Source organism: Lagopus leucura, unplaced genomic scaffold, assembly GCF_019238085.1.
Source record: "Lagopus leucura isolate 7727_CA_CO unplaced genomic scaffold, USGS_WTPT01 Super-Scaffold_100052, whole genome shotgun sequence".
NCBI classification, from domain to species: domain Eukaryota; kingdom Metazoa; phylum Chordata; class Aves; order Galliformes; family Phasianidae; genus Lagopus; species Lagopus leucura.
Window position 1 is genome coordinate 512950 of NW_024962298.1, and position 11580 is coordinate 524529.

At 59.2% G+C, this 11580-nt stretch overlaps 1 protein-coding gene across 5 annotated transcripts; it reads right to left on the bottom strand.

The window, feature by feature from the left end:
* Positions 1 to 495: 495 nt before the first annotated feature.
* AP3B2 (adaptor related protein complex 3 subunit beta 2) lies at positions 496 to 11153 on the bottom strand. Of its 5 annotated transcripts, none has more exons than XM_042885791.1 (28): positions 11020 to 11153; positions 9445 to 9522; positions 8778 to 8853; positions 8599 to 8673; positions 8429 to 8524; positions 8180 to 8340; positions 7961 to 8027; positions 7484 to 7666; positions 7180 to 7356; positions 6849 to 6946; positions 6647 to 6701; positions 6425 to 6496; positions 6204 to 6266; positions 5850 to 5982; positions 5659 to 5768; positions 5405 to 5581; positions 5139 to 5238; positions 4942 to 5060; positions 4680 to 4791; positions 4235 to 4448; positions 3982 to 4153; positions 3854 to 3908; positions 3213 to 3319; positions 2886 to 3117; positions 2711 to 2795; positions 2010 to 2107; positions 1152 to 1290; positions 496 to 863 (listed from the first exon to the last, which is right to left on the bottom strand). In XM_042885791.1, exons 1-28 carry the CDS (start codon positions 11130 to 11132, stop codon positions 713 to 715), a joined length of 3318 nt encoding a protein of 1105 aa, XP_042741725.1. In that variant the 5' UTR covers positions 11133 to 11153; the 3' UTR covers positions 496 to 712. The 5 variants fall into 5 exon arrangements, with proteins under 5 accessions (XP_042741725.1, XP_042741723.1, XP_042741724.1 ...); XM_042885789.1 differs by having other exon boundaries at positions 5139 to 5325; XM_042885792.1 differs by lacking the exons at positions 496 to 863; positions 1152 to 1290 and adding exons at positions 1297 to 1755; positions 1886 to 1909 and having other exon boundaries at positions 5139 to 5325.
* Between the last annotated feature and the right edge of the window lie 427 nt (positions 11154 to 11580).

Genomic DNA, 11580 nt, shown 5'->3' on the forward strand with positions numbered 1-11580 from the left:
TTTATGGGCCGGCGCGCATGCGCGTGGCACCGCCTCGCGCCCCCTCGGGCCGTTGCCCCGCGCCCGCTGGGGAGGTGCGGCGCGCGCAGCTGTGCGCTCAGCCTGGCGTGCAGTAACACCTGGCGGCCTCCCAGGCTCCCTGCCCACACTGAGCAAGTGCGGCTTGGCTTGGGAGGGACCGTAAGGATCGCGGAGCTGCAGCCCTGCCGCGGGCTGCCCGGGGCCGCCCGTGTCCTGGTCGCCTCCAGGGATGGGGCACCCGCAGCTCTGGGCAGCAGTGCCAGCGCCTCGCCGCCTCTGTGCCCGCAGTGTTCTCCTCACACCTCACCTCAGGGTCCTCTATCGTTATCAGACAGCGTACAAAGTCATTCCTGCTCATGCATATGCCCTGCAAGTACAGGAGGCGAGGTCTCCCCATGAGGGCTCTGTCCCTGATGCTGAGGGCACCCGCTGGGACTGCCCCAATACCTGCACACACGCAGCAGAGGAGAAGGCTGCGGGCTGGAGGAGAGCTTTATTGGCCATAATAAATAGAGTTACACGGGGCGACTGGTGAGAGACGGGTGGTAGGAGCCACTGCATCTCCACTGAGGGACGTCATCCTGACCCGCTCCATGGAGGCTGGGGCAGGGAATAACCCTGTAATAGGGACAAGAGGATGTGGGGACAGCGACGCGGGGCAGAGGGGCGGAGGAGTGCAGAGGGCTGGCCGTCACTGCGCCAGGGCCTGGATGATGTCCTTCACCAGCATGGTGCCGATGACCATCTTCTCACTGTTGACGGTCAGCTGGGCCGCCGCTCCCTCCCGCCACTCCAGGGTGATGAGCACCAGGCTCCCGCTGGTCACCGTCTTGGCCGCAAACCTGTCCGCCAGCAGACATCAGGTGTCAGGGAGAGCTGAGCCCTGCACCGCCACCCTGCCTTTGTCCCTGGGATGGGGAGCGGGGAGGTGTCTGCCACCCGCAGCCACTGCCATAGGGGGTTTGTGTGAGGGATCACGCGGGCCCCTTGTCCTATAGGAAGCTGCATAAGGGAGCTGCTTTCACTTGGGTAGGGCTGCGGAGAGAACCGTGTGTGTCCAGACCCCAACTTTGTCCATGCTGTGGGTCCCACTCCCAGGGAAGCTGAGATGCTACAAGGTGTCTGGCTACCTGTACTCGTTGTCAGCTCCACAGGGCACACGTCCCACGTTGGCAGCCGAGGTCACTTGCTGGACGATGGCGTGGTCGCTCCGGCACTTCTCAGGCAGTGTCAGCTTCTCTGTGATCTCACTCATGCCCGTCAGCTTCCCTGGAGCAGGCAGCAGATGCCCTGCCCATCTCTGGCCACCACTAGTAGTGGCCATGTCCCCACCAGGACCCATTTTGCTGTCCTCAAGCCAAGCCCTCAGTCCTGTCCTCTCCCATTCCAGCTCAGCTCTGTCCCAGGACACCTCTGGATCCTCAGTGAGGTCCTGACTCCCTGTCCCGGTTGCTCCTCTTTAGCTTGGCAGAGCTGGATTTGGGAAAACCTTTCCTCCATGATCCTTTCCAGGCTTGTCCCTGTCACCCTGCCTGGTGGTGGTAGGCTGTGGCCATGTCCCATGTCTCTAGGGATGGGCTCCTCCAGGCACCAGCAGTGCAAGGTGATGGAGCCAGGTTCCACAGGCACTGAGCACCCACCATAACCTGGCATCTCCAGCTCACACATCTCTTACAGTGTGGTGGCACAGGGCCAGGGCGTCCCTGTCACTTACCACGAAGTGACATGATGTTCCTGTGCCAAACGGGAAGGGGTATGGGGACCCTGTGAAGACCCGTGGACAGGATCTTGAGATGTCCCACTACCCCACAGGGCTACTCTGGTGCCAGAGGGGAACAAAGGGAGCTACTCTAGAGCCACTTACCCTCACCCCGCCGCGCAAGGTGCTCTGGGCCACGGCACAAGTGGCAGGGGGACAAAGCATGCAGTGAGTGCCACCGTGGGGATGGTGGGTGACCCCCCACGGCCTGACCCTGGTCGCCACTCACCCTGCTCCTTCCTGAACTCGTTCTCACTCATGAAGACAGGGGCCATCAGCTCCCCAACCGGTGGCTGAATGGAGACGTAGAAGTGGCGCGTGTGGGTGCTGGGGACACAAGCGGGTGAGAGGGAATGCATGAGAAGACTTTACTTCCTCCTGCCCTGATCCTAGCCCTAAGCCATCACATGCAGGACAATGACTGGAGGGAAACCGAAGCACAAAATGGCTGGGGAATAGGAGATTCCATCAGATTGGACTTGGGACTGCTTCCACATCCTTGTATCCTAGTGCCTGTCCCACTGTCCTCTGGAGCACCCCGTGTCCATGCCATTTTCCTCTTCCCCTGGAAGGACCCTGGGGCCCATCCTGGTGTCCCCATCCCCTGGAGAGACTGTGCCTGCCCCACTGTCTGCTGGAGTTCACCATACCCTGTCCTGCTGTGTCTGGGGTACTCCAGTGCTCTGTGCTGGTATCCCTTGTCCCCTAATGCCCATCTAGGTGTCTCTGAAGCCCTGTCTTGCCATTCCTTGTCCCTTGGGCTCCTTCGTACCCTGTCCTGCTGTCTCCCAACCACTGCTGTAGCCAAAGTCTTGTCCTGCTATCTATTGTCCCCTGCAGCCCTGTGTCCACTGGAGAGATGTTGCTACCCATCCCACTGTCCCCAACCCCTGAGACACCCCTCCTGTCCCCTCCTACCCAGTCACTCACCACAGCTGGAAGTTGGCTGTCTGGGTGGAGTCACAGAAGTCAATGCCCATCACCACGCTGGCTGTGTCCCCGGGTGCCAGGCTCTCTGAAAGCACAGCGCTGCCACTGTGTCCCACCTCCCCTCCACCACTGTCCCCTTGCACCCCCAAAGCACCGGTGCTGTGCTACACCATACCAATCTCAGGGAACTCCTGGATCCGCATGCCCGCAAGCAGCTTGGGCTCGCTGACCCGCAGGCTCTTCACCTCGGCGTCGGTGTTATTGGAGATCTGGATCTGGACAGCCACCATGTGTGGGTCTCCCGGGAAGGGACGGCGGCTGAAGCAGTACTCGACTGAGAGCCCCTCGCCCGCCATGCGGTGCAGCAGCTCATATGTCCTCACCGCACCAAACGCTGGGCTCAGCAGCTGCCAGGGACCACGGGACAATGTGGGCCACCAAGCCCATCCCCTGGGTGACAGGGGTCTGTGTAGCCCATGGGAGGAACGTAGAGAACACTTACGGCAGGTGCCAAGGAGGTGTCGGTAAGCGTGAGGCCCTCCAGGTCAGTCACCAGGCTGGTGGAGATGATGCTGCTAGAGGGGACAGGCTGGGGAGGTGGGGGTGTGACTGTGGGGGGAGGAAAGGGTTAAGAAAGCTCCAATCAGCCACAGTCCTATGGGGACAGCCCTATGGGGATACCACATGGGGACAATGTCAGTGGCACAGGCACATGGAAACAGCTACATGGAGACAACAGCAGAGGGACACCAACCACATGAGGACAGCCTCATTGGTGTATCCCCATGAGGACAACAGTAGAGGGACACTGCGCGGGGACAGCTTCAATGGTGTAGTCCCGTGAGGAAACAGCAGAGGGACACCAATCACATGGGTACAGCTACATGGGGACAGCCCTGGTGGCATAGTCACAAGGGGGAAGTCCCTCAGGCACCACCCCAGGGGGAATGCAGCAGGGGACATCCTGGTGGCACAGTCACCTTCCTCACAACTGGCCTCAAGAGACAGGAGCTGTCCATCCCACAATCTCTGTCCCCATTCCTGCTCATCCAAAGACCCCACACATCCCTGCATTCCCCTACAGACACTCATGCCTCAGATTCCCCAGAGCCACCACCATGGCCATCCCATTCAGTCACTCACAATCATCCAGGTCGAGCAGGGAAATCTCCTTGGGGCCGGCCTTGCTACTAGGGACCTACAAGACATCAGAGACATGGGGTGAGCAGAGGGCAGGGATCCTCCCAACCTCCTCCCGGCCCAGTCCTCACCGTCTTCCTCCTCTTGGCCTCCACCACGGTTGGTGCCTCAGTGCCAGAGTCTGATCCCGAGGAGCTGCTCTCAGAGGCGCTGGCCTCCTCTGATGAGATCTCAGCACGACTTTTCTTCCCCTGTGGCCTTGCAGCCTTTTTCACCTTTTTTCCCTCAGCCTCCTCCTCCTCACTGGAGCAGCAGGGAGAGGGAAGCTTTAGGGGAGGCCATGCCACCAGCTTGGCTGGGAGGGATCCAGCCTCCCCAGGTTACCTGCCCACGCTCCCTGGGGATGCCTTCCGGGGGCCTCCCTTCTCCTTCCTCTTCTTCCTCTTCTCCTCCTCCTCCTCCCCTTCCTTGTCCTCTGACTGCTCCCCGCTGCCTTCCTCTTCGTCCTCCTCCTCCTCTTCATCCTCCTCCTCGCTGCTGGAGCTGGAGGTGCCAGAGCTGTTGCTGCTGCCGCTCTCCTCACTGTCGGACTCGGGTTCTGCAGGGAACATGGTTCAGTCCTACTGCTCTGTCCCTACATCTCCACCATGCCCCACAGTGTCCCACTGCATCCCATGTCCCCAGAGCTGCTCATGGCATCCTACAGCACCCCCGCATTCCCCATCACATCCCAGCTTCCCCTGTGCGATGGGATGTCCCCAGCGTGGTGACCCCGGCCATGATGTCTTCTGCCTGATGCCCCACCATGATGGCTCCACCGGGTCCTCACCACTATCTGCTGATTCTGTGGGCCCCGACTCCCCCTCTGAGTCAGAGTAGAAAGGTTTTTCCACCTTCTCCTTCCTTTTCTCCCGGCTGGTGCACTTGGTCCACTCAGGAACCTGCTGACACAAGGCTTGTTAGGGTTCTCACCCAAAGTGGCTGTGTGGTCACCAGGGAGGGGATATGTGGTACCTTCTGAGTTCTCCCAAAACCTCAGCAAGATGTCCTGACCTTAGTATATCCCATGTGCACTGGGGTGCCCCACACACCTCCACATTCCTCACAGAGGGGTCTGGAGCCTCATCTGGCCAGTCTGGCAGCTCCTGGTACCCAACAGCCTTGGCATTGAGCAGATGGGACAGGGATCCCAGCTGGAAATGGTCCCGGTCTACGGCAGAATGAGAAGTGATCGCAGCTCAGGAACAGCTCACCCCATGTCCCCACACCCTGCAAGCAGATTGGGTACCTTTGAAAGAGGACTCCAGGATGGGAGCGGGTTTCTGAGCCAGGAAGAGCTTCTTGGCATATTTGTTGAGGGCCCCACTCTTCTCGGTGGGCACAATGAGCTGGCGGATGAAGCGAGCACGGTCACGGATGTCGTAATTTTGATCGTACTTGGCCAAGTTGAGCACGTACTGGGTCAGCAGCTTGCTCTGCACAGAGGGACATGCTTAGGGCCAGTCTCTGGGCTAAGGAAACTGAGGCAGGCCATGGGGCCGTGTCACAGGGTACCTGTTTGGAGTTGGTCAGATAGAGCTTGGCTGCGAGGTTGATGACCTGCAGCTTAACGATGTCTTCCTCATTAGTGAAAGATTTAGCCATCTTGCGCAGCACGTCAGGTGCGATCTTGGGCACGTGCTCACAGTATTCTCCGATCAGCCACAGGATGCTTGCCCGCGCCATCGGCACCTGCAAAAGAATCCCACGTATGTGGCATCGCTGCCACCCTCTCCCCTCCAGAGAAGGACACACATGCCTTGACCTACCTGGATGTTATCGGTGAGCTTGGCCATGTGCTTGATGATCTCACTGTGCTGAGCTGGCTGCATCTGCAGCAGCTTCTTGATGACAACCACGGACTCAGCCACCACCAGCTCTGTGGGTAGAGACTCAGCCTCAGGGGGATCCTTCCTGAGGGGCAAGGAGCCCGTATTTCACCCCCACCTTGTATGCTCACCATCCCGGTTGGAGAGGAGCTGGACCAGACCATTGAGGCAGGTGTCCCGCACCTTGCCGATGTTGGTGGCACAGCGCCCAATGGCTTGGATGGTGGCTGCCACAAAATCCTTGTCCATGCTGCGGATATAGGTCTGTACAGGCAGAGCATGTCACTTGTGTGCCAGCACTGGGTATCCCCACCATGTGGTGGCCTTCCATTGGGGTTTTCTGAAGCCATCCATGGGGTTGGCACAGCTTCAGCTCTCTCCTCCCACTGGGGCTCTCCTCTGCCCCCCCACAGTGGCATTTTGGCACCTAGAGCCATGCCACAGTGGCAACATGGTGCCTAAATCTGCCTGTGGCCATGACATACCTGAAACTCCCTCAGGATGGTGGAGATGTTGGTCTCATTGGCCAGGTTGGTGAGCACCTCCAGCTGCAGGAAGAAGGAAAAGAGTCTGCTTGAGGACATGACCTGAGGACACTGAGCCCGTGGTGCCCACCTGTCCCTCTAGCATGGAGGATGGCTGCTCCATGTTGCAGAGCTCCAAGGTGCCCCAGAGTCCCCAGTCCTGCCAGGTGTTTCCAGCTCACCTTGAGGATCTTGATCTGTGTGGGGTCCGTGGAGCGGATGTAGAAGCTCTTGAGGTAAGGCTCAAACATTCCCTGCGCAGAGAGCCAGAGGTGTTAGTACCATCATTGTCTCTACCATGCTCACCCATGGGCAGGTTGCCCTGGTGACTGGCTGCCAGACAGTCCTCATTCCACTCCAGAGTTAACAAGGCTGACTCCTCCAGCACCAGCACGCAGACTCACCCGCCGTTTGATGGACATGGTGGCCACATTCTGCAGCACAACATACTGCACCTCGCTGTCGGAACAGAGAGTGGACTACCATCAGGAGTAGACTCACCATCAAGGTAGTGCTACCACAATGCCTCCACCCCTTATCTGGGATGTCTGAGCCTCCCTGTGGATCTCACTGGTGGAGAACCACCAAAACCCATGTGCCACATACCTGTGACTCCGCAGGAGCCGCACCAGTGCCTTGGCAATGACGCCAACCTCTGCCTTAGGTGCCAGGTGGAAGTAGAGCTGTGCCACAGCCATCACCACCTGCAGGGAGACACATGCCTGTCCCCAGTGGTTCATGGAGGATTGCTGTGTCCCCTAATGTCCCTCCCAGCAGCACACGGAGGAAGCTGAACCCTGGGGAATGCCACCATGCAGACCTCTCAAGACATTCCCAGCACCCTGGTGGGTTCTTGCCCGGTGGGCATATCGTGAGCCCAAGGCCAAGGAACACTGCTGATGGCCCGGGGGACAAGAAGGGTTAGAATTGGGCTCACTGCAGCATTGCGGCTCTGCAGTAGGGGTTTGGTGTTGCGCAGCAGCAGGCGGTGGTCGGGGTCCATGACGTAGGGTTTGCGCTTGGCCAACGAGGCTGCCTCTGCCTTGGCATCCTTGGTATCCTCTTCCTCGGAGCCGTAAAAAGCCTTCTCTGCACTCTCCTCTAGTAGGGATTCCTGCCAGCAATACCCACTTTCACTTTACAACCCTAACCACAGCTGTAGGGCACTGGAGCATCCCTGGTGTCAAGGTGGCTGGGGACACTCCAAGATGGACAGGACGCCCTAAGGTTCTCAAACTCACGTTCTGGTTGGGACTGAGGAACTGGGTGCGTGCATAGCGGGTCAGCATGTTGATGATCACCACCTGGCCCCATTCCTCCACATCAATGAGCAGGTTGCAGAGCTTACGGTAGTTCTTGTGAATGAGGTCGATGCGCTCTGGGCAGACCTCCTCAAATGCCATCACCACGCTGCCGGCCACCAGCTGTGGAGGGAAAGTTGGGGTGGCTCACTGGGATGGTGGCATCTCCAAGAGGATGCTGGTTTTGTGGGGAAGGGGACTTCCCCAAAAGGATGATGGTTTGATAGGGACGGTGGCATCTTTGTAGGATGCCATCTCTGTGGGTACGCATTCCTGTGAAGATGCTAGATCAGTGGGATGGTGACATCCTAGCGAGGATGCTGGCACTGCAGAGATGGTGGCACCCCCAGGAGGATGCTGGCTCAGCAGGGACAACAGCATCTTCACATCTGGGGATAGGGGAGAACCAGAGCTCACCGTGGTCTTGTCTGCCAGCAGCTTCTCAATGACTTCAATGAGCTGATCCTTCTGGTCTGAGTCAAGACTGCAAGAGAAGAGTGGGCTTGGTGTGGGTGGGCACCATGGCACCAAGCAGCTGAGACCCCACCACCAAGATCTGCTCCCCAAAATTTAGCAACAAGAAGATGCGCAGAGCTTTCAGTGTGTTTTTCTCATTCTCAGCAGCCATCCTATTACCTATAGAGCTTTGGGATGGCATGGGCAGCTGTCTTCCGCACATATGGGGACATGTCTGATGCAGCTTCTTTGATGGCCAGCATCATGATGGGCACGATGATGGGCACACGGATGCTGGAGAGGACGCGCAGAGCACTGGCACGGATCAGCTGGTTGGGGTCCTACTGGGATATATGCATTGCTGCAACGAGCCAGGACAGCCTTACGGCCTTCTTGCCGGCCCCAGAAAGGGGCAGGAAGGATTCCCACCTTGAGGCCCCGCTGGAAGGTGGAGATGGAGAGCAGGGCTAGATCCTGCTGCTCCTCTGCGTAGCGCACCAGGTACACATATACCAGCTTCTTCACCTGCGAGATGGAGACCAAACACTCCCAAATCCCTCCCAAACAGGGAGCACCCCAAACCCCAGGAACAACCTCACCTCAATGTTCTTGCAGGCAACATTCTTCACTACGGCTGGAAAGAGGTCGGAGGCATTTTTGCCCCGGGCGATCATCTAGGGAAGGAAGGAGTGGTGTGACTCGGGGTGGCTGGTGTGGCACATCACGGAACAGCACAGCCCGGCATGGCACACAAAGCACTGCACGCAGCGCAACCCACCGCCACGATCCTCTTCATAGCCTCCAGCTTGAGTGAGTCCTTGTTGCTGTCCAGCATCTCCTTGAGGTCATCATGCCTGCACCACATCAGGGTGGAAAGTGCTGCTGGCCACTTTTAGCCCTTTTTAGCCCCCTTTTTAGCCCTTTCCCATGGTGAGAGATGCCTGCAACCTGACCCCCTGGGGCTGTGCAATATTGATGGGACAGGAGTTGGGTTACAGCTGCATGCAAAAGGATCTGGAGTGACTGGCCACCAACCCTGTCTCCCTCCTGGTCATCAGCTTGATGTCTCTTGTCCCCTCCTGGGCACTCTGGTGTGCATGCACCCCAACAAAGAACCTTTCCCCTGTGCTCTTCTTGGTGTGGGCACATCCAGCACCTGTCACCGCTATCAACTCTTATCAGGCTGACTGCCAACAATGTCCCCTTTTATAAGACATATCTGTCCCCACCAAACCAGGAGGGACTTGCAAGTCTGCATCTACCCACAACAGCCCCATCTTCACCACAAAATGGCAATTTTCCCAAACCAGGACAGATCTGCACCAAAACAACTCCACTGCTTGGTGAGTCTTCTGGGGCACACGACATCCCAGGACCTCCTAGAACAATGCTCATCCCCGGCCACCGCTGTCACTATCCCTGGGGGCTCCCTGGGGAGTTCTTACCGCGGTGGCTGCCCGGTGCTGGCAGCCACCTCATCCTTGGGGGCTGCCAGTGGCCGCAACTCGTCGGCACGCAGCGCGCTGTAGCAGGTGGGCGGCCCGGCCTCAGTGGCCAGCACTGGGCTAGTCACCTCCTCGGCCACATCACTGCCTGCCACCGATTTTGGCCGCAGCAGCTTCTGCACAGGTGGCAGTGAGAGCATTGCTGCAGCTGGGGGTGGTCCTGGGGACAGCAGGGATGGTGGCAGGGCTGTGGCTCCGCTCCTCCTCCTGAAACCTGATGCTGGGCTTTGGGTTGGGTTGCAGTGACAACCCAACAAGGCCACCAAGGTGCTGTGAGGTCCCAAGTGTCACCCATCCTGCCTCCAGGATGTGGGAATGTGGCACGGAGATGCTCCTCTGGGGACTCTGAGTGGCTCAGTCTTTTCTGGGGACATCCCTGAAGGGATGGGACAGCTGTGGGTGTTCCAGTAGAGTGACAGGTGACACCTGGGACTCATGGGAACAGCAACAGATCCCATGTGGCCACAGAGAGATGGAGCAGCATGTGGGTGATGGAGCCACTGCCAGGGGTCAGGGATGGGGGACATTGCTAGGCTGGGGGACTTTGCCAAGGGGTCAAGAATTGGTGAATCCGCCAGGAGGTCAGAGAGGGGGGACTGCAACAGAGTAGGGGACACTGCATAGAGCAAAGGTGGGAGACAGTGACAGAGTGACATTGCCTGCAGGTGAGGGGACAATGGCAGATGGTCAGAGTGGGGGACACTGTCAGGGGATCAGGGATGGGTGACACTGCCAGACGGGGTCAGGAACTGGGGAAACTGCTGGGAGGGCTGAGATGGGGGACAGTGACAGAGTGGGAGACACAGCATGGGGAGGGGGGGGGATAGTGTCAGAATGGGGAACATTGCCAGGGGGTGAGGGGACAGTGCCAGCATGGGGGACATACACAAGGGGTTGGGGTAGGGGACACTGCCAGCCTGAGGGACAGTGCTGAATTGAAGGGGGTCAGTGACAAAGTGGGGGACATTTTGTGAGGATCAGTGATTGGGGACAGTGCTAGCAAGGGGAGTACTGCCAGTAACGGACTGGGTACCATGCCAGGCTGGGGAACATTGCCAGGAGAGTGAGGGGGGACCCTGCTTTCCCCTCTTCCTTTGCCCAACCCCCCGCCCCCTCCCCCCCCCTTCACACTGCCCCATATCCCCGTGCCCCACGAAGCCTGCTGGCCGCAGGTGGCACCTGCCACCCCCGTGCCATTGGGCACTGCATGCCCAGCACAGGGCATGGAAACCCTGCAGTCCCGCCGCCCCGTGCCCCAGCGGATCCCAGCTGAGGGAGCCGGGTCCGTATCTGGAGGCCACGTCCCCCTCTGGGGACAGCGAGGAGGCTGCTTCCCATCCCCACCGCTCCCCACACCCCGTACTCCAAAACGCAGCTTTCCCCTTTTGAGAAAGATGCCGCATCTCCATCCGTGTCCCCATCCCGAGGTGGGGTCACCGCCAGCCCGCAGCCATTGTCCCCGTGGGCTGTGTGTGTGCGCGCGCGCATGTGCCACCCGCGTCCCCGCGTCCCCACCTCTTGTAGTCGGAGGCGAAGATGCCGCCGCTGGCGGGGTCGTGGCCGTACTCGGGCTCCCCCAGGCTGGAGGACCCCCCCTTCTCCTCGCCGTAGGCCGGGCTGGCCGCCATGGCGCTGCTGGCGCAGGCCGGGATGCGCAGCCTGGGGACGCCGCACTGATGTCAGCGGCGTGCGAGAACGGCCACCGCCACCGCTTAAAGGCACCGGGGAGCGCGGCGCCCGCGGAACCGCGCGGCCTGGGGGATGCTCGGCCGCCGGGTTTCAGGGCGATGCACCCACGTGGCTCACCCCCCCACCACCTCTCCTCCCCCCATAAAGAAAGGATGGAGGAGGAGGATTTCCTCTCCTGAAACACTGGGGTCTGCAGCCCTGCAGAGGGAGTTGAGGAGCTTAGGGGCAAAGCGTCGCCTGGGGTCTTGTTATTCGGGGTGTGTGTCATTATTATTTAATCTGGGATGCCGTTGTTTGGGATATCGGCGTTTGGGATGTGGTTATTTGGGATACTGTTGTTCAGGATGCTGTTATTCTTTTTATTCTTTTTATTCTTATCACCATCAC

Excerpts from the sequence above, each read along its gene's own strand:
- AP3B2 (XM_042885789.1), bottom strand. The coding sequence starts at position 11,132 with ATGGCGGCCAGCCCGGCCTACGGCGAGGAGAAGGGGGGGTCCTCCAGC. Across the intron at positions 8,028-8,179 it reads GCCATCCCAAAGCTCTATAG|TCTTGACTCAGACCAGAAGG; the intron begins GTAATAGGATGG and ends CTTCTCTTGCAG. Across the intron at positions 3,909-3,981 it reads AGGCCAAGAGGAGGAAGACG|GTCCCTAGTAGCAAGGCCGG; the intron begins GTGAGGACTGGG and ends GATGTCTTGTAG.